This window comes from Conger conger, chromosome 6 (assembly GCF_963514075.1).
Source record: "Conger conger chromosome 6, fConCon1.1, whole genome shotgun sequence".
Classification (NCBI taxonomy): Eukaryota; Metazoa; Chordata; class Actinopteri; order Anguilliformes; family Congridae; genus Conger; species Conger conger.
In genome coordinates, this window is record NC_083765.1 from 24233476 (window position 1) to 24255917 (window position 22442).

Consider the following 22442-nt stretch of genomic DNA (forward strand, 5'->3'; position numbering starts at 1 on the left):
TAAGCTCCCTTTCTGTGGAATTACCGCAATTCGATCCGATAACGCCTGGTAAGGAAAATAGGCTAAATCGACGGTCTTTGCTTCCAGCGGGGGGTTTCCCTGACACGTGATACGTGACTCGCCATGGGGTCAAAGTTGAAATTTAATGTTTTGCAAATGGCGGAAGGTGTAAACACAACTGTAAAATACCAGCTGTACAGATCTATTTAAAATGACGACTGCAGACTATGAACGTTTAGACAGTCTGGAAGGATGGGTAGCTATAAAAAGTAATATATTTGAAGAAACCGAGACATTTAAGCTTGGCTTTATAGTACAGTGGAATGTTATCGAATGCAAGTTTGCGGTCACTTGTCACAACAGGACTCTACAGCGACTGAGACGAAAAGAAGAGCTAGCCTCCGAAGACACTCAGACCAGCTGGGCCGGACTGTTCTCGGTCGAACATCTTAAAAATATCCATCGGCAGTTTACAGGTGTTAGCGATGTTCTACAGCCATATTTCCCCAACTTGGCTGATTTCGAGGGGGGAAATATATGGGACATCATTTTTTTTAACCGTACTTCCAGCCCGGACGAACCCGAGAGGGATTTGGATACACCTTGCCGACAGCTTGAGAAATATTTCTGCACTGCTGTTGATGTATGTGGTCGGAAGATTGTGCTTGATTCTTTATTTATGCAGGATGAACGGGATGTTGAAGAGTACTTCGAAAACCTACAGGAGTTTAAGAGGAAAACGATGCAAGACCAAGTTGTCCGAGCAAAAGATGATCTGAGGAAGGTGAGCTGCGCGGTGCTGTTCTTGACGATTTCTAGCTTGTTATTGTTGGCAGATAAACTAAGGACTGAAATAAACTTTACTTACTATCTTTTGCGTTACGTTTACCTTTGCTTCAGTTCATATACGCCGGGCGAACGCTGCTCAGAGTAGAGTTCGTTCAAGACGTCAGGCACGTGACTTGAAAAAACGGATCAAAGTCAGAACGGAATGATTGTGTCATCTGAGTCACATGACAACATTCGTTCACACTGGCACTCATAATGGTTAGTTGATAGGTGGCACTACATAAAGGTGGCACCAAAATACACCCTGCTCACCGTATGGAACATGTAGCTACGGGGTACTATGGCCTGTGCATACTACATCACTAGACTACTAGATAAAATTAGAAAATGAAAATAATGAGCAACCTCATTAGCTGTATTCTTAGGCGAGCGTAAGGAAGGAATAAACACTACTTTGTGCTTAATCAGGACTTTCGGTTTTTCAGTGTTTTACTCCAAAGTAAAATATCTGGCATCTGTTGTCAATTTCTCAGTGGTTACAACAATACATGCCTTGCATTTATGTAATGTTTTTGTCACTCTCAAAGTGATTTACAGTGATTGACGTTGACTGCTCGACTGAGGGTTCACATTACAAAAACATTATTTACTAAGTTTAGGCTACTGATTGAATATTCACTTTCAATTTCCACAATATTAACAAAGCTGCCCGTTTAAGGAATTTATGTTTGAGATAATCTTTCTCAGTACACCTCTTATGAATGGGATGAATCCAACCCGAGTCACTTTAGTTGTGAATGGCAAGTTGTTCATAGCTGTGTGACAGTCTGTGTAATTTCTACATCCTGTTGAGTTCAGCCAACCATACTTGTGGAATGTCTTCTGAAAAACATGGTCCTTGTGAGGAAGTGCATTTATTGCTTTTTGTAGTCTTACTCAGCTATTACTGGTCTGTGGTTTAATGTGTATCTGTTTTATGGTGAAGTAATGCATCCTTTGATGCATGTCATTAGCCCAAATGATGGAACTGTATAATATAGTTTGTTGTCCCAAATGCAAACCAACGGTTTTGTGTGCGCAATTTCTGGGTGACATATGAACACTGCACCACACCAGTGAGCATATTTGAATTGAAGTGTGTAGTGGGAGCTGGAATATGAATTTGTAGAAGATTTGAATACCAGGCAAGGAGGCTTATGAATTGTAGGAAGGCATGCATGAACCAATGTTTTCACCCAGTACTCGTGTTGCACTCTGTGGAGATCTGATCTGTATCTTTAAGGGATGGAAAAACAATGGGACAGGGAAGGAAATACGGCACATAGTGAATGTCTTTGTCTTGGGACAAAGACATTTTTTTCTCCATTTAATTTTGCTTTAATTAAACGGTATTATTATATATTTTGGTTTTACCATGTAGAAATTACATCACTTTTTAAACAGTCTCCCAATTTCAGGGCACCATAATTTTTTGGAGAAATGGCTTCACAGGTGTTGGGTGTTAGGTTAGTTGTTAGGTGTGTCCAGTTGCTTCCTTAGTGCAGGTAGAAGAGAGCTTTCACTATGTATGGTTGATTCTATTTTTCAGGAGAAAGAGCAGTGGTGAGCTCAGTAAATACAAAGGACCCGTGTCAATGTCCACTGTCATAAATAACTATAGTGGCAACACTGCACGATTCACAATGCTAGTTGGCCGCAAAAACTGGCTTGCTATGAAGTACCTAAAAGAGCCTGCACAGCAAAAAGGTGTTGTGGTACCAATTATTGAGGCAAATAAAGAAATAGAAATCTTGTTATAACAAGCAATTGCAGCCTACCGATAGCATAGTATATTGATAGCAATAGCTGTCATAATTAATATTACATTATATTACATCACATTACAGGCATTTAGCAGACGCTCTTATCCAGAGCGATGTACAATGAAGTGCAAATCAAACTCAGGGACAAGTGCGATGAGGACCCTAGTGGAAATTAGAGTTCCGAGTCCTAGCATGATCACATAGATACAACTTGAACCCTTGAAGAATACATCAACTTACCAACTAGCATACCAAGGTTGGCAGCTAGAATACCCTGGGGTACAACAATAACTATACATAAGTGGTATTATAATCTATGGCATACACAAGGCTAATCACAGTAGCCATGTAGGGAGGGAAGGTGCAGCCTGAGGAGATGAGTCTTCAATCTGCGCTTGAAAGTGGTCAAAGACTGTGCTGTTCAGTCATCCACAGGAAGATCATTCCACCACCATGGGGCCAGAATAGACAGCAGTCATGACTGAGAAGTGCAGGTGCGACGGGGGCGAGGTGCCAGGCGTCCCAAATTAGTGGAATGGAGTGGTCTGGCTGTTGTATAGGTTCTCATAAGAGATTGAATGTATGCAGGGGCTGATCCCTTAACTGCCTGGTATGCGAGCACCCAAGTTTTACATTTGATGCCAGCCATAACAGGCCAGTGGAGGTCGCAGAGCAGGGGACATTGAATACCAGACGAGCTGTGGCATTCTAGATCAATTGTAGGGGTCTGACGGCGGATGCTGGAAGGCCGGCCAGCAGAGAATTGCAGTAGTCCAGGCGGGACAGGGTAGGTAGTGAGGAAGGGATGGATTCTCTGGATGTTGTACCGGAAGAACCTGCATGCCCGGGTCACCGCTGCGATGTTCTCGGAGAAGGACAATCTGGTGTCCATCACCACTCCAAGTTTTTCCCGTTTTTTGCCCTGGGGGATGAGGTCACTGGTATCCCCTAGTGAAATGGAAAAATCAGAGAAGGGAGAGGTTAGAGCAGGGATGAAGATTAGCTCCGTTTTACCTGGGCTGCCATCTGATGGTGGTTGTCCATCCAGCTCTGGATGTCTCTCAGGCAGGCAGAGATACGGGTAGAGACCTGTGTGTCGGATGGGGGGGAAGGAGAGAAAGAGTTGGGGGTCATCAGTATAACAATGATATGACATGTCATGAGCAGAGATAACAGGGCCAAGGGATCTGGTGTAAATGGAGAAGAGGAGGGGGCCGAGGACTGAGCCCTGGGGAACTCCTGTACTAAGGGGAGGAGGGGTTGATAATTTACCAGCCCAGGTCACCTGAGGTCAGAGAGATAGGATTTAATCCAGTCTAGGGCTGTGCCAAAGATCCATGTAGATACCATGGAGCATAGGAGGATGGAGTGGTTGACCATGTCAAAGGCTGCAGAGAGATCTAGAAGGATCAGGACAGAGGAGAGGGAGGCTGCTCGTGCAGCCTGAAGGGATTCATTGATGGAGAAGAGTGCGGTCTCTGTCGAGTGGCCAAGTCTGAAGCTGGACTGGTGGGGGTCCTGCAGGTGATTCTGTGAGAATAAGGAAGAGAGGAAGAGAGTTGGTTAGAGGCGGCTTGTTGAATGATTTGGTTAGAAAAGGAAGGAGACATACCGGACGGTAGTTCTGTATGCAGGAGAGGTCCAGAGTGGGCTTCTTCAGGAGTGTGGTGATGTAGGCCCTCTTGAAGGATGAGGGAAAGCATCCAGAAGACAGGGAGGAGTTCACAAGGGAGGTGACAAATGGGAGGATGTCAGGTGTGATTGCCTGCAGGAGGGTTGAGGGGATAGGGTCAAGGGCACAAGTAGTAGGTCGGTGGTGAGAACAAATTTTTTTGTGTGAGAATAGTTCTGTGTGTTCCCAGGAGAGGGCACGCTCGAGTTGTACCGTATAACTGAAGTCAATTAACTGCACCTTTTGATGAGTAACTGTATCTAAAGTAAATAATCTGTGCTTCACCCTGTAGCACTAGATACCTATTTCTCTTGTTCTTGTTGAAATCAAATCCTTTTCTCCTTACAAGGACTTATGACATATCTAGTTATTATTATTTCTAGCATTAAGATAAATGTTTGGCGTTATAGCGCGATATTGAACAGAAAATATTTGACTGTAGCAGCAATGTCTTGGAGTAGGCCTGGGCGTTGCCAGTGGCTGGCAGCCCCGCAGGTTAAAGCCCAATTAGCTGTAACATTGCCCAGGGAGGGGAGGATTTATAGTGTTATGCTGCTAAAGCGACCCCTGCTGTCCGTACTCTGCAGGTCAGCTGTCAAGTGTCTTGTGGACTACCTCGTGTTGAAGTGGCGGCTGACGTCACATGCTTCGGATGAGAGCGGACTGTCTGTGCTTCCTCAATTCCATGTGGAAGTTGTATCAATAAACGCTGATAGAAATATGTGGCTGGGCCTAGTCTGGCAGAGGGAATTCGGGCAATCTGGTACTACGCCTATACTGGTTACGTACTAGGCACACATGCACCCGGATTGCTTTAACAAATCAACCCAGGGCAATGTGCTTCTTTCCAAATTGAGGCCTGAGAAAAGTTTTTGTGCATATTGTATGGTTTATAATGTTTTTGTTTTGTTTTTTTGGCCTATTATTTCTGCCAGCATCCCATGAGAGTTAACGTTGAAGATTTCTGTTTGTTTATTTGTTGAGTCGCCCTGTCTCTCTCTCTCTAGTAGTAGCCTAATACATGCCGGTGAAGACCGCAATTAGCCTACCGTATCTGCCGGGACTCCCCCGACTGCTTGTTGAGGATTGTCAATAAGTGGTTCTCGGCATTGTACGGGCTTCGAATTCAGATTCTAAAAATACGGAGATGGGGAGTCATTAGACCCCCTCTGTATTGATTTTGATAATCCACGTAGTCCCGTGGGTGTGTGGATCGGATTTGGTGGTGGATGTGCGCAGTGCTCCCCCTGCGTGGGAGGAGTGCGGAGCTCCTGTGTCCGTCAGCGCTTCCATCTCCGGCTCGGTCCTTTCAGGCCGACATCAGTGGGCGGCCCAGAATGGGCGACTGCGAGAATTCTGCTTCAAACTGCCACATGACTCACCCAGGCAATGCTTTTTTCACTTGTCAGGCAGCTTAGGAGTTCGTTATAATAAGCTTGGCTTGTGCTGAAGAACCATTGGACTGCAGAAACAAATTTATTTTGTCTTTCTTTTGAGAGCTCGGTTTCACATCGCGTTATTAAACCTGTAGCGCTGCCTCGGCCTGTGTGTGATGATGCGCACTGTCCAGAACATCCCATTTCACACTGTTTGTCTCATTTATGCTTCCCAGCATGTTTTACACGGTCCCGACCTAACAGAAACCAGAAACACTTATTCCATGCCGTGCTATGAAATACAGGCCTGTAAGTAGTATTTAGCGTGTCAACTGGGGTGATAGCCTAATTGTCTTAATTAGCAGCCACACTTCGCATCTTCGTTTAGTTCCGAATGGATGCAGCAGTACAAAGAAGGCTCTAAGAATATCCCTTGCCGTTTTTAGCTGTTGAATTGCGGATTCGCTACTGTTCATGAATGTGTGCATCTCCATGTACTAAATTCTGAATATTGATTTATTTTTTATGGGAAGCATTCTTTGCTCCTCTTTCATCTTGTTTAATTTCTTTCATTTTCATTTTCAATTTCAAATAGAGCACTTTAACATTTCATAAGTTTCTGATGCATCTAAAACATTGGTTCTTAATTTAATTAGAAATTTAGTTCATTTCAGGGGCCTGCCAAGTATCGATTAATTGGTTGATTTTTATTCAATAAGTTGAAGCTGGAACTTCCTCCAGTCCCACTCATTAAAAATGACAGAGGATTAAACGAGAGAGCGTGAAAGCTTATTTCCAGTGTGGCCCTCAAAGGACCATACGATACGCATACAAGCATGTAAACCTTTATCTTAAGATTAAGGTGGCAGTCATTTGTAGAGTCATTTATGCCATTTATAAAGATTGATATCAAAGTAATAAAATGTTTTTGTGCCTCAGTATGCAGATATTTTCTCACCATTGCCCAAATTATGATGCCAACGCCAAACCTTTGTTACAGATCATCATACAACACAAAACAACTGACAAGCTAGTCCTCCTGTTAAAGATGTATGAAGAAGAGGACGAGGCTTACAAGGAGCTGGTTACCACGGCGACACTGTTCTATCAGTACCTCCTGCAGCCTTTCCGGGACATGAGAGAACTGGCCATGCTGTACAAAATGGACATCCTGGTGAGGTTACTAAACTGTGCTTTTAAAGGTTTTATAAGATCTAGTAAATGAAGGAGTGTTAAAACGACATCAGCACACTCTCAGAAATACAGTGACAATAGATTAGTACATTTAGATAGTACATTTTTGTTCTTCAAGGATCAAATTTCCAAAAATGTACCCAGAAAGTAGTTATGTTCTCTTTGGGTACAAATTAGTACATTTTCCAAGCAAAAAAAGGTACAAATTAATTATGTATTACTGGCTAGGGGTAGAGTTTTCTGTACCTATAGGGTACCGCTCCAGTGACAGTTATAGTGCCTTTATTTCTGAGTGCATGGAAATGGGGTTCCTTTGTTTTTCGTTCTGAAAGATTTTGCTGTTGCGGTTAAACAACCCGTTGGATTGGTCAAGTAAATGTAGAGAGTGATGGCTTTGATCATTCCTTCTGAATGAATTAATTTCTAGCGTTGGCTGATTTACCCATCCACTGAATGCGGTCCAGTCATTACAAGTGCCTGAAATGACTACATTTGCTCAGAATCACTCTCATTGATCAGCTGCTTAAATTCAATTAATAATTTGAAACATTTGAAATGGCATTTCTTTGTTGCAAGAAGGCAACCTATATTTAGTAAGTGAACTGAAGCTATGGCAATTTCTTGATGCCATCACAAGCTCCAGTGAATACCAGGTCATCCTGACAGAAGAGATTAATCAGGAGCAAAAGGATCGTGCCACTGTCACCGTGCTCTGGTTACAGCATAGATAGCCCTGAAACCTGGGCATGAATACAGAAAAAAGAAGAAGCAGAAGAAATTAAAAAAAGGGAAAAAAAAAAAGGTGTCCAAATTGGTATGGCTTTTGTCAGGTGCACAATATTGTGCGTGTGTGTGTGTCTGGGGGGGTGTCATGAATAAGATGAAAGAAGATTTCCTCATGTTATTGGATGAGGAGAAAAAGACAGTCGCACACTCTTATGTTCTAATTTATTGGAAAAACCGACGTTTCTTCAGGGAAGAAGACTGTGTCAAGGCGTTGATTTCTCTAATAAATTATTTGGGAGCACTATAGTGTGGGAAGATATTTCTCTGTTTATGACTGCTCTCCGTCAGTCAGCACCTCACTCCATGTCCTCCCTCCTTATGCAGCTATGTAACTGGATAACAAGGAATACAGGTTCAATTCAATTCTCTTTGTGTAGGGCTTTTTACAGAAGACTGTCACAAAGACACTTTACAGTGTAGCAGATTCAGCTTAGCAGAAGCACAAACACCAGGTCTAACCCCCCAAAATAGCCAGCAGGTGAGGTTAAAAAAACAGTGGTTACATCAGGGTGTTTTTCCCTCCCTCCCTGGGATGTTGCAGAAATCCCTGGAGCTGGAGGAGCTGGGCCCCAGGAGAATAGCGGTTCTGGAGAAGGAGGCGCAGGACTGGAGGAAGAGGGCCCAGGATGCAGTGAGCTCCATACAGGACATCACCGTCGACTACTTTGTGGAGACGTCCAAGGCACTGGCAGGTACACTCCTAGACAGAAGGCTTCTGAACGTGTTCTTTGGCTTGATTCCACAGGGGAACCCGTTTTTATTTATTTTTAGTTGTCTGTTTTCCATCTATTTAGTTGCACCTTGGCCACGTGTCACTCATTTTTGACTTGCGCTAGAAAAGCTCTGGTGCTGTACGCTGGATGCACACACATTTGCCTTAGATGCATTCAGCCAAGAGTGTTTCTGCTTTCTGATGCAGTAGCAGTAAGCAAACGACAGTGTACCGGGCAACATTTATTTAACAAATGTGTGACATATATACAGCGCCAATGTGTAGCCTGACTATAGAGAAATGCGTGTTCATCACAACCTGAGCAGTAGACAAGACTGTTAAAAGGCCCTCCTGTCACATACACGCCAATCAGATCAGTGAAAACGCAGCGTATGATCTGTACAGCTCCTGACTATTATCCATACATGTAGCTGATTAAGCACTTTAGATAGCTAGATAGATCATTGCATTTTGTATAGCGCTTTTCTAGACACCCAAAGCGCCTTACCGTGATGAGGGGGAAACCCACCGTAACCACCAATGTGTAGCACCTACCTGGGTGATGCAACGGCAGCCATTTTGCAGCAGAACGCTCACCACACACTAGCTGAAGTGGAGAGGGAGAGATTCTCACTGTTGGGCTACACCTGGGATTTGAAACTGAACTTTAGGTTGAAACCTTATCTCCAAACGACTTTAACTCCAAACTACTTTACCTCTAAACTACTTAAGGGTTACAGTGTCAGCGCTGCTGCCGCTAGTGTGATGTTGCTAAGTCAGGCGCTGCACGGGCGAGGAAAGCGATGCCAGCTCCCCTCGTGCTGGTGCCGTGCTGGCGGCCTGGCCTGGAGGCATGATGAGAAGGCGGGTGTGTCCATAGGGATGCTGAGACAGATGGAGGAGGACAGGCTCAGGTTTGGCCAGGCCTCCTGGGCGTCGGCCGCCCCCAGGCTGGAGAAGCTGAAGTTCCTGCTGGCCAAGGAGACGCTCCAGCTAATGAGGGCCAAGGAGATGTGTCTGAACCGCAGGAAGGAGGACATCAGAGACCGGGTAAGGGGGTCCACTGGGCGGCAGGGTGGCGAGGGGCTACGGGAGGCCGTCCCTCAGATAGGACTCCTGGTCCAGCATTCAAGAAAGTAAACGTTAGCTAACGTTCACCAATATATTCAAACTTCTTTCTGTTCGCCACTAACATTAGCCAACATTAGCTAACATGTAGAAACTGTAGTGCACAGCGAAGATGGCTGCCAACGGGGAAGCAGTGGAGAGAACAAATCATTTGGCTGTTATAATGCACTGTAATCAATGTAATATTTGTTCTTACCCTTAAAAAAGGAGTAGCTAATCAGCTAGCTAGTAGTTTTGGACCGAAGCTGTGTCCATTTGTATTAAAAAAAGCTGGTTGGTGGTGAACTAAATGGAATGTTCATTTCAAATCATTCAACAGTGTCTGTTTGAACATAGTTCAATGCACTCTTTCATCATCTTGAACACACATCTGGTCTCTAGACCGAGGAGCTATTCAGCTATTCGGGTCCTTAAAAGGGACAACCACAGTGTTATAAATGGGATTAATTTTGGACATGTGGGTCCTGTGCACGGCATTCCCTTACAAAATTGGAATATATATTGGGATATATCAATAAATATACACTCTGTGAGCACTTTATTATCTATTTATTAGACAATTTTTTAGACGGCAGTCCTGGGTCAAATACGTAATTGTTTTGGATAGTTTTCTGTGTTTGATTGATCTTGCCTGGAGCGTACCAAGAGGACCAGAAGGTGGGGTGCATTATGAGAGTATCTCATAGGTTCCAACACACCAGACAACAAACTCAGTAAAGTGTAGAAAAGTGTTTGCCCGATGCCTGCTACTCGGTGAGTCCAGTAAGTTTACTGGATTCCAGCTTCTTTATTACTGACTCACCAAAAATAAATACGTTGTGAAATAAAACTTGACACCGTGATTGTTTTGGCACCTGGAGGCTGCTGAAATACGATATAAATATAGCAGTGATGAGTCTGTTCTCAGATCCGAGTGTGAATTAAGACGTGTGCAATAACCGCCGTTGACATTTTGTGTCAGTTGAAATTCAAACAGGGCTTTGGTGCACGTTCCCTGTCACAGTTGTGTGGATCCAAATAAGGCTAAATCAATTTTAAATGCTCCGTAGATTTGCTTAACACAAAAACAAAAGCTTTGTCTGTTTTGCAGTTGAAGTCATGGTTGAAGGGTGCTTTTTAACTGTAAATATGCCGACTCTGTACTGAAAGCCTTGGCTTTTGAAAAGCGCTGTGTTCATTAGTGGTCTGACACCTTGGCAATGCAGATTATATCCCAGGCTGACGAGTGTGTTTTACTCCATTAGAGCAGTTTCTCGTAGCCTTCCCAATTTTGCCTGTTGTCTCTGTTTAATACAGTTATAAAAACATTTTTATCTTTAGCTGACACTTTTATCCAAACCGACATACAGTTGACTAGACCAAGAATGGGCCAATCCCCCCTGGAGCAATGTGGGGGTTAAGGGCCTTGTTCAAGGGCCCAACAACTGCGCGGCTCTTCCTGTGGCTACACCAGGGCTTGAACCACCAACCTAGGCTACAGGCTGTTGTTTGAGATGCGGACTCTGTGAAACATCATTGATTGGCTTGTGTCCAGTTTCACATCTGTGTACTACAAAAAAAACAACCAAAAAAAACATTTCTGTTACTGCGTCTCTGACCTTGGGGTTCATTTGAGCGAAGTCTTGCGTGTTTGGCGGAGATGTGTGGAGCAGAGTCTGCGATTTTGCACTTGTTTTTGAGCCTGCGGTGGTGGGAGATGGATCGATATGATTTGAATTTTTATTAGGTGTTTTCAGTCAGGCCTCCCTACCATGCAAATGTAGCCGCTGTATGTGCATGTGTCAGGCGCGTGATTGGCGGGAAGCAAGCAGGAATATCTGAAGACCACGTCTACTGGTTAAGTACACATCTGGAGCACGTTGTGAATTAGTCCAGGTTTTTTTTTTAAGTGCGTCTTTCCACAGTAGTGGGATGAGACTGGGGAACCATCACATTGCCGTAGAAGACAGAGCTGTGTGCTGACCGAGCTGAAAAGTAAACCATGTAATTTTTTGTGTATAGGTGTGTGATCCTGACTGTATGTGCTACGAGCTCAGTTAACCAGGCGCTTGTGTTGCTGTGATATGCGGTGTTAATTATTTTACATCGAACAGCTCATCAATAATAAAGGCAAAGTAAACCAAAACCCGAACGGTAGCTTTCCGTTCAGCTCGGTTGACACGCACAGCTCTCTCTCCTATGGAAACGTGACGGATCCTGGTCTCAGCCCCTACTGTGGAAAGAAGCACACAGTCCTGACAAAGGCAACTAATCACTGCAGAAAGCCAGCTGCTCCCGTAATCAAATAAAACGAGTGTACTCAGCCTAAATTTAGCAAAGCTGATTGGATGGGAGACATGGAGCCCCCCACCGACACAAATCCCTAGGTTTCCTGGGCTGTGCCTAGATGCTCAACCCCCCCCCAATATCCTGATTCTATACCTTTAAAAATGTTTTAAATATAAATACATTCAAAAAACTGCTCTAACTGTGACTAATGTTTGTGTTTATGACTGCTCTACATGTGTGTTTTGATGCTTTTCACTTGTTGAGGAACGGCACTGGATTAAAGCTGCTAAATGACTGAAGTGTAAATGTAAAATGTAAAGTGTAAATGTAAAATGTGTAAAGGGGCCTTTCTGCTGTGTGCAGATGAGAAGCCTTGCTGAGAACAGCGAGGGGATGGAGTCAGTGGATCAGCTGGAGCTGCTGTATTACGAGGCCCAGCTCGAGCTGTACGACGTCAAGTTCGAGAGCCTGAAGAATGAGGAGCTTCTTCTGGTGGCGCAGATAGACACAGTGCGGCGACAGATCAGAGGTACTCATGCTCCGACACTGCACCTGGAGACTCGTGACGGCTCAAAATTACTCCCATACTGTACGACCTGTGGCTTTGAAATGAGTAAATAACCTTGTAAAACATGTTCAGCTGAAAGGTAATTATTCTCTCATGTCTTTGTACGTCAATTTCAATTTAAAAACACATTGGTCCTACCTAGGCTGCAAAGAGAGATACTTATTACATTCAATATCTGTGTTAAAAAGCTGGTACAGTAGCGTAGCATTTGCCTCCCAAACCATTGATTTATTTGTTGCATGGTGCATAAACAATGCCTTTCAAAAATATTTTAGATATGCAAATGCCCTTTTAAGCATAGCTCTAGGGGAACAGGGTTTATTTTTCAGCATCTTCTTGGATAAACATGCGCTTGACTTTGTTCTTATTTTCTAAAAAAGAGAAGCTTTGGTCCCTGTGGCTTTTGGTAGCTTTGCTTCTCTTTATATTCTACATAGTGATAAATCGTGAGAAAAGGGCCGTTTTAACTTCACTAAACCTCTGAATTCATAATCCTAAGTGAGTGAGTCATGCCTTTGTTGGAATGAGGCAATTGTGCTATTTTTCTCTGCTGAGCTAAAGGAGGAGGTTCTGTTCACCAATGCTTGCATTCTACTGAACGAGTGAGTGAAAGAGTGAATGAGTGAGTGAATGAATGTGGGAATATGTGAGTGACTGTGTTGCATTACATTAGTACTGATTCTTTTATCCAAAGCAACTTAGTTAATTTGACTAAGCAGTGGCCAATCACCCTGGAGCAATGTGTGGGTTAAGGGCCTTGCTCAAGGGCCCAACAGCTGCACTGATCTCACACCACCAACCTTCCAGGTCCGAGTCAAGCATTTATTTTGCTAAACCGTATGCACTGCAGAGCTGAAGGAGGAGGTGGTGTATTACGACGCTTGTGAGGACCCGGTGGTGCTCCAGAGCATGATGGACCAAGCAGGGTCCCAGAGGGACGCCAGCAGTCCAACCCTCAGCAAACTGAACCGACGGCTTCAGCAGCTGGAGACCAAGAGGGGAGCCATCTGTGCCAGGAGGGCATACCTCCGCAACAAGAAGGTGTGGACCCCTACCTCTCCCCACCCCTACCTACCCCACCCACACCCCTACCTCTCCCCACCCCTACCTCGCCCCACCCCCGTTCTTTGAGACCCAGCCTGGACATGGGCTTCGTATTTAAGACTCTCTGTAGATCTTAGCTTCTGCACTGCAAAAAGTGATCATTTTAACAAGCATTTTAGTCTTGTAATAAGACTGATGATCTTTTTTCTTTTTTTCTTTCTCTCAAGCAGAAAATATTGGCTTGTTTTAAGTTAATGTTGTCTTAGGTGAAAATGTCTTATTCTATTGGCAAATCTTGAAATGAGTCAAACTGTCTTAACTCATTGGAAATATTTTTGAATATTTTTAGCAAAAAAAAGTGCTATTGTCTCTCAATTTGATGTAACTTTTCTGCTTTGGCCCTGTTTCTAGAGCCGTTTGTAGAGACAGGAGGATTATTGTCTGTAGCTGCTTGCCGAAGAGAATGTTTTGGTTCTTCTGGTTACTGGGTAGAGTTGTGATGAAAGCGGTTAGCTGTGGAGTGTTGGTAGGAGTGGGGTTGGGCCTGACCGGGCTGGTTGTCGTCGTCAGGACCAGTGTGTGGACGTGCACGAGGAGAAGCACCGGCAGGGCCAGCAGAGTGTGGCACAGTTCGCCCAGCATCACGCCATCCAACTGGTGAGTCACCACGGATAGCAGCGTGATGTGTGTGTGTGTGTGTGTGTGTGTGTGTGTATATGTGTGTATGTGTGTATGTGTGTATGTGTTTGTAGTTCCTTCTTTTAGTGATGTGTGTGTGTGCTCTCTGTTGTGATGTGTGTGTGTGTGTGTGTGTGTGTGTTTGTGTATGTGTAGTTCCTTCTTTTAGTGATGCGTGTGCTGTCTTTGTTAGTGATGTGTGTGTGCTGTCTGTTAGTGATATGTGTGTGTAGTTCCTTCTTTTAGTGATGTGTGTGTGTGTGTGTGTGCTGCCTGTTAGTGATATGTTTGTGTAGTTCCTTCTTTTAGTGATGTGTGTGTGTGTGCTGTCTGTTAGTGATATGTGTGTGTAGTTCCTTCTTTTAGTGATGTGCGTATGTGTGCTCTCTGTTGTGATATGTGTGTGTGTGTGCTCTGTTATGATGCGTGTGTTGAGTTGGTTATGCCTAGTGTACACAGGAATCTTCATCACAATTGAGCAGTTTTCAAGATAAGAAACGTTGAATGACCTTTTTCTTATGGCAAACACTAAGCTTATCTAATTTTCTACCTGCTTTTCCATTACATTGCATTATAGGCATTTGGCAGACGCTCTTATCCAGAGCGACGTACAACAAAGTGTATACCCGTAACCAGGGACAAGTGCACTGAAAGACCCTTGGGGGAAATATAGTTCCTAGTGCTAAGAATACAACAAAGATAAGGACGTTATACGCCTTGTAGATTAATCTGACAATGGATTATAGCTATAAAACAGCTTTTATACATTATTTCCGTTATTACAGTGTGTGTCTATATATATGTGTATATCTGTGTGCTGTCTGTAATGATGTAAATGATTGCCATTTATATAGCGCCTTTATCCAAAGTGCTGTACAATTGATGCTTCTCGTTCACCCATTCATACACACACTCACACACCGACGGCGATTGGCTGCCATGCAAGGCGCCGACCAGCTCGTCAGGAGCATTTGGGGGTTATGTGTCTTGCTCAGGGACACTTCGACACAGCCCGGGCGGGGGATCGAACCAGCAACCCTCCGACTGCCAGACGACTGCTCTTACTGCCTGAGCCATGTCGCCCCATGTGTGTGTCTGTGCTGTCTCTAAGTGATGTGCATTTCTGTCACTGCAGAAAAGAGAGCAAAGGAAAGAGGAGGAAGAGAAGAGGAAGGAGTGGGTGGACCAGGAGAGGGAAAGGACTCTAATTCGGCTTCGCTCATTCAGAGAGGTAATGACACAGTGCCCTTCTCTCTCCACAATGGGGCTTCATGGGGTATGACACATCCACACGAAGAACTGTAACTACAACCAGCATCCACACTGATGAACGATAGCATTCTGTAAATTGCCTCTTGGCTACTGTAGGTCATCAACCAATTCGTCCTATGAATTCAGATGGATTTTTAGTTTTCAGTGTTTTATAGTTCATACAGCTGGAAAGAATCTCATCCCAGCGATATCGTTCCTCACGGTCCTTGTCTTTTATAGTTTTAGTGTCAACTTCACCATCCACTTGAGTTGGAACAGTTTTTAAAACAGCATGTGTATCGTTATCATTATATATTTTTCTTGGTATGGACCAGCTTGTATGGTTGTGGGTAAAGGGGCATTGGGTTTCCATCGTTTAGTGCTAGCTAGCTGTAAGCTCATGCTCAGTGTCAGGCTGCTCTCTTAGTCTTGAATCACTGATGCATATGAACGTTCTTAAAGTGTTGCCTTGGCTGTTCAATCATAGTAGGGCCTTAATGAATGAAATCATCAACTAATTAAAAAAAAAAAAAAAATTATATTCTGTGTGTGACTTTTAACTTTATAACTGTACTGTTGTTGTGGGAACCTTAATTTCCCCATGTGGGATCGATAAAGGCCTACATCTAAATTGTCAGTGCAGTGCAGTTACTTGCATCTCACCGAAGTTTTTCTCTTGTGTATTTGCCAGAAGAAGCAGGGTCAGTACGTGCTGAGAACTCCAGGCTCAAGGTCGGCCCCCAGGGACCCCTCTGCTTCTGACTCCTCCCAGCCCCTGTCAATCATCAGTCTAAGCCCCTCCTCTGGCACAGCCACACCCAGGAAAAACCGACAGAAGCCAAAGGACATTCCTGTCCAGATTTTTGTTGCCCCTGGACCCAGCACTGCCCCTCCAGACCAGGCGCCTCCACCCCCGCCCCCGCTCCCACCCCCACCCCCTCCCCCTCCCCTTCCACCTGCCCTCCCATCCCCCCCAGCTCCACCCCCCCACCCTGAAGAGCAGGACAAACCTATGCCCCTGCGCAGTGAACAAGAAGGGACTCCATTTGCTGCAAAAAACACCCTGAAGCAAAATATAGGTGAGTTAACGAGTCAGTGCACTGCAAAAAAATTTCTTGTAATAGGATTTAAGATCTTTTTCCTCTTAAGTAGAAAATATTAGTGTGTGAAATGTTCTTATTCTGTCGGAAGTCTTGTAATGAGTCAAAGCTGTCTTTTATCATTGGCAATATTTTTGTCTTGTTTAGCAAAATAGAAGATGGTTATGGCCTGTGTATATGCAGGTTCAAGATCCCACTCTTGATCTCTGGCATTATCCAAGTCAAGTTCTTGACACATATAAAACTGGTTTACATTGTCTTTATTAACAAGACATGTTTTTGTCTTGGAGACATGACCGCAAGACTGGTTCAAACCTGGGGTTTGGATTCATAATCAATATCGGAAGTGCGCTGTGTCCTTTTACACATGACCCTCTCCTCTACCTGTCCCCTGTGTCCTTTTACACATGACCCTCTCCTCTACCTGTCCCCTGTGTCCTTTTACACATGACCCTCTCCTCTTCCTGTCCCCTGTGTCCTCTTACACATGACCCTCTCCTCTTCCTGTCCCCTGTGTCCTCTTACACATGACCCTCTCCTCTTCCTTTCCCTTGTGTGCATCACCCGGAATTTTGCTCCCGGGATGTTTCACGGTCTGTGTATTTAAGAGAGTATTTCCAGATGCCGGTCTCTGCAATTCAAACTGAAGTAGTTTTCCAGGTTCCATCCTTTAAGCAAGACTCTTTTCTTCTCTATCATTATCATGAGGGTTTCAAAAACAAACAAAAACAGTAGTTGTCATACAATCAGTCAAAGTACAGTTATCAATAATACACTTCTGCAATTTGTCATTCAGTAGACAATGTAAGGAAAAGTCAGATAAAATATCATGAGATAGGGATGCAGCCTCTAAAATCCAGGCAATAATACCTGTCGTGATACTGCCTGTATACAATTAAATGTTGAAGTATTGAGTTGTTTCAAAATTGTGGTTTTTGTATTTCAAATGAAATAACTGTGAGGCAAACTTCAAAATGTCTGTTATTATTCCATGTGTTTTATTTTTTTAAACAGCTATTTCACTATATTACAACAAAGCCATGCTACAGAGGGGCAGCCTTTAGCATAGTAGTTAAGGGATATGACTGGGACCCGCAAGGTCATTGGTTCAATCCCTGTGTAGCCACGATAATATGCACTCAGCTGTTGGGACCTTGAGCAAGGCCCTTAATCCCACATTGCTCCAGGAGAGATTGTCTCGTGCTTTGGATAAAAGCGTCAGCCAAATGACATGTAATGTAATCGATGTGGCCGCCTTTCGCCTAGATTACCCCCTTCACTGTGCCATTGCCACTGACTCCACCAGATTATACAGCTCATATTCCACTTCATCTCAGCACGCTCTCAATGCCTCCCATAGATGGTGTGGAGAAGTTACGTGACGTTTGTTCTTTATTCTTCAACCTCTCCCACCGATGTTTGATTGTGTGGTGGGAATGCCATCATACTAAGCTCCACTTGGAGTCCTCATAATTGCATTATTCCAGGACTTGGTAGTCAGAGCATAAAGTGAGGGCAAGGTAATTCTTGGGGCCCTTTTTGGCTTAAGTTAGATGTGTTTTCTGAGCAGTTATTCAGGCTCCCTTACACGCGTGTTTATCTCCCATATTGGGAGGTGCTTCCTTGTGCTCACTGAAAAATGTACATTTGGTCAGGTTAAGCACACACCAACGGGAGGACAGAATTGTCCTATCTCATTCATACTATCTCAGACATCTCTAGGCACACACAAGCTTTAAATATGAAAACTTATAAAATCGGGTTTCTGCACCTTTGCAGAACACTCAATGTATATTATTAAATGCTATATATACAATTCTTGCTCTATTCTTTGATTTGCAGAAGGTTTATCTGTTGAACTGAAGGAAAATCATTTCAATATTGAATCTGTTGAATCTGTTAGAAAAGTTATCTCCAGGAGCCGCGGTGGCACAACAGGCTAAGACGCAGCAGACTTGCGGTTGCAGTTTGCTGCAGTTGCACACCGGGGACCAGGGTTCGATTCTCGGTCCTGCCAAAAGCCAAGTTTGGCCGGCTCACGTGGGGCAGCAATAATTGGCTCGCTGCTCCAGAGGGAGGGACTTGGCAGGGTTATTAGATCGCCACACAATAAGCACCTCGGGTGCCTCGGAATCACGGCAACGGGCACGAGACGAGACGGCTTGAAGAAGGCGTGTCGCTCTCATTCGGGCCGCCGAGGGACAGGGTACGGGCGGTACATCTAATACCACTACCTCCAATTGAATCAGACGAGGTACAATTGGCTACCAAATTGGGAGAAGGGGGGAAAAATCTGAAAAAAATAAAATAAAAAAAGTTATCTCCCTTTCTTACATTTTGAATCCACAAATGGATGAAATAACCTTCAGATTATTGTCAGCTTTAATCTCGAAACTGGGTGGTGCAAACATTCTCATGTTGGTCTAACATTGGACACGCCTCTGTCCTGTGCATCTTACTCCTCTTCACTTGCATACAAGTTATGCCAATGGAAATAAACTTAAACTGTTGAGATGCACAATCTTGGACTTGGACAGCTTACACTTATCTAGGGTCTTGAGCGGGCCCCATAAAGTATATATTGATCTCCACCCCATCAGGTGAAATTGAAACCAATTCAAATTCAGAAACTCAGAAAGTTCCTTTTTCAATATATAAATGGTAAATGGTAATGATAATATGTTCCACGTTTGACCTGAAGGCTGTAGCCAAGGTTTTAAAAAACATTTTATTTTTGGAAATCAACTTTTTTCTTTAGTCCCAAGAGTGCCATATCCTGAAGCGTAACTACCATAAGAATCCTTTGGACTGTTTGGACTATTGTTTTGAGCCCCTATTAAAACCCTACTAAATTTTCTCAACTTTGGGTAGAGCCGCTCCATACTATCCTTACCCTTATTTCACGGAGACTAGCCCAAAATAGGGAACACTGGACCACGGAAAGCTCAGAGCAAAACACTGTTTAATTCGACATGAGAGAGCCTGTAATAAGGCGAGACATATGCTTATGTTACATTAGAGGCGGTAAAGAAAAGAAAAATACATTAAAAAGATCAGTCATTAAAGGGAAAATTGTAATAAAAAAATAACTTAAACGGTCACAAGTTAAGGTTATGAATGACAGAAAAGCGAGATTCAGAGCCTTGTGAAGCCCGTGGGGTAGGTATCTGATGTCACATTTTAACGCTGTTCCCCTCAGGCTCCATGGACGAGGTGCTGGCCTCGCTGCAGAGGGGGGCGGTGCAGCTGCGGAAGGTGGCCCCCCCGCCCGCCCAGGGGCCCGGCGTGGCTCCAGGGGACCTGAGGGATAGCATCATGTCGGCCATCCGCCGCGGCGTGACGCTGAGGAAGGTACAGCCCCCGGCGGAAAGGCCGGAGAGCGGGGCCTCGGACCTGGAGCGGAGCATCAAGGCCGCCATGCAGAGGATGAAGAAGGTGTCCTCCGACTCGGATGAGGAGGAAGACGAGCACGGGGAGGGCCAGCCAGGGGAGTGGGACGGTTAGCCAGGGGAGTGGGGATGGTTAGCCAGGGGAGTGGGGACGGTTAGCCAGGGGAGTGGGATGGTTAGCCAGGGGAGTGGGATGGTTAGCCAGGGGAGTGGGGCGGTTAGCCAGGGGAGTGGGATGGTTAGCCAGGGGAGTGGGGACGGTTAGCCAGGGGAGTGGGGCGGTTAGCCAAGGGAGTGGGGCGGTTAGCCAGGGGAGTGGGGCGGTTAGCCAGGGGAGTGGGGGCGGTTAGCCAGGGGAGTGGGGGCGGTTAGCCAGGGGAGTGGGGCGGTTAGCCAAGGGAGTGGGGCGGTTAGCCAGGGGAGTGGGGCGGTTAGCCAGGGGAGTGGGGGCGGTTAGCCAGGGGAGTGGGGCGGTTAGCCGGGGGAGTGGGGCGGTTAGCCGGGGGAGTGGGGACGGTTAGCCGGGGGAGTGGGGACAGTTAGCGGGGGAGTAGCATTACAAAATACCAGGCCAATACTATCCACGCCAGAATCGCTCATCACAAAATTACAAGGGGAATGGACTACTATCCTCGGCAAAATAGTGCATTAGGAGGCCAATACTGTACTCGTGAAAATCACTCATTATGAATTACGAGGCCAATACTGTACTCATGAAAATCACTCATTCTGAATTACGAGGCCAATACTGTGTCACTGATTCTCTGTAACCGCTGAAGGGGCAACAAAGGTTTGATGAGCTTGCAGAAATTATATTTATTTTTCTGGCCTTTGATTTGCATAAAATGTTTTTTTAATGGAGAGATTTTTGATAGAACAGTACTGTTGTGTTATATAGAAAATGTAAGACAATATCACACTTCTGCCGTTTGTTTTTATACAGACACAGGTTTACACGGTTTACTGTATTGTGATGTCAATTAATTGAAAAATTGCACTCGTATATAATGAAGAACTTTGAACATATAACCAAAATTTACTCTGAAGACAGTTATTATAATCATAGTCTTAAACGTGACAAAAATGCCTTAAGCACCAACAAGATAAGATTGGTCAAAGCCTTGAATACCGACCTTTCTCTTTATGAAAATGAGAATGCATGTCTGAGTTATGTCAAGGTTGCATAATCATCCGTCTGGGCAACACTACCCCCCCCCCCCCCCCACACACACACACACACACACACACACACACACACACACACACACACACACACACACACACACACACACACACACACACACACACACACACACACACACACATACACACACACACACATGCTAGCGTTGTTCTTTTTAGTTAGTTTTCCAGTGCACTTAATTTGACCAGCCTGTGCAATGCATTCTGGGAAGAAAGCATGAGAGACTGCACTGACTTTAGCCTTTTTTGGCTTGTTCATTGATAACAGCTTTTATCGAGGTCTGTTCAAATGTAATTTATGTTAAATATTAAACTTAAAAAAGTGCCTTGAGAATTGTGTCATTTTGTTATGAATCGTGACTTCATAGGTCATAGGGTGCAGGGTTTTCTATTTGATTCTGTATGGGCAAATGTATGGTCATATTGTGATAATTCCTCATGCAGATCAATTACACAGTCTAACCTGCTTCACATGCTCCCACACTACTGCCACCTGGTGGTCGCTGAATCCACACCTGTGTAGGTCTGAGTGGTTAGGGCAGGTTTTAGAACCTAATGACACCAAAGCACAAGCACATCCAACTTCCTTCATTCCTGTGAAACTAAGGAAGGAACTAAGGACCTGGGAGTGTAAGAATGTCAAATAAAAAGGGAAAACGGCACCATGCTGTGGATGTGATGTTGATTAGCTATTCCATAGAGCCTCCCCTGGGACTTCTGTAGTTCCACTGCTGACCCAACACAACAAAGCATTAACCATTGTCCAGCTATGGCCTAGTTTAGGCTGAAAGACTTACATATTGTTTGCTTTTAGCCCAAGGTCTAGAGAACTGGACTTGGGATACATTTTATACTACATCCTTCCACCACCCCCCACCCCCCCCACCACTTCTATTGCGTTCGTGGAACGCTTGTGACTTATCAATGTGACATCTTTCTACTTCTAAGCGACAGAAAAGATACCTTGGCGCAGGTACATATCAAACGGGCACAGCGAGTCGAATCGGAGCTGCTGCCGTTACTATGGAAACAGCGAGGCTCGGCAGTGGTAGCCTACAGTAGCATCAGCGCCGCACAGTCTTAATTATATTTCAGCAACTCGCCCACTCATCACACTGACACTGAGACGGCCTGATAGAGAGCCGATCAGCTGCGGAGAAAACGCTGCTTTTTCCTCTGAAAGCCTCTCTGCGAGGGGACACCCTTGCACAGAAATGAGCCTGGAGAGAGGATAGAACCCCTTCAACTTGTACTTTTCACTGACTCCAGCAACTAGACCAGCATGTGTGTCTCTGTATATCAGAAGTTAAATCATGAACCATTTTTAAATGTCTCATGCAGTTTATATCCGTTTTTGCTTGTTCCCTGTATATTCATACAAGCTAAATATAATTGTTTCAGTTCTGATGAACGTAACAAGATATCATAAATGTTACTGCGCTCTGAAAGGGGCCCTGCAATTTATTACGATAGGAAGACGTA

General features: G+C 44.5%; 1 protein-coding gene across 1 annotated transcript; it reads left to right on the forward strand.

The window, feature by feature from the left end:
- Window positions 1-100: 100 nt before the first annotated feature.
- Window positions 101-19879, forward strand: LOC133131687 (WASP homolog-associated protein with actin, membranes and microtubules). The gene is made up of 10 exons (XM_061247092.1): window positions 101-784; window positions 6640-6813; window positions 8161-8311; window positions 9212-9381; window positions 12091-12256; window positions 13146-13336; window positions 13910-13996; window positions 15153-15248; window positions 15960-16347; window positions 19568-19879. The coding sequence occupies exons 1-10, from the start codon at window positions 212-214 to the stop codon at window positions 19870-19872; spliced, it is 2301 nt and encodes a 766-aa protein (XP_061103076.1). The 5' UTR covers window positions 101-211; the 3' UTR covers window positions 19873-19879.
- Window positions 19880-22442: the final 2563 nt, after the last annotated feature.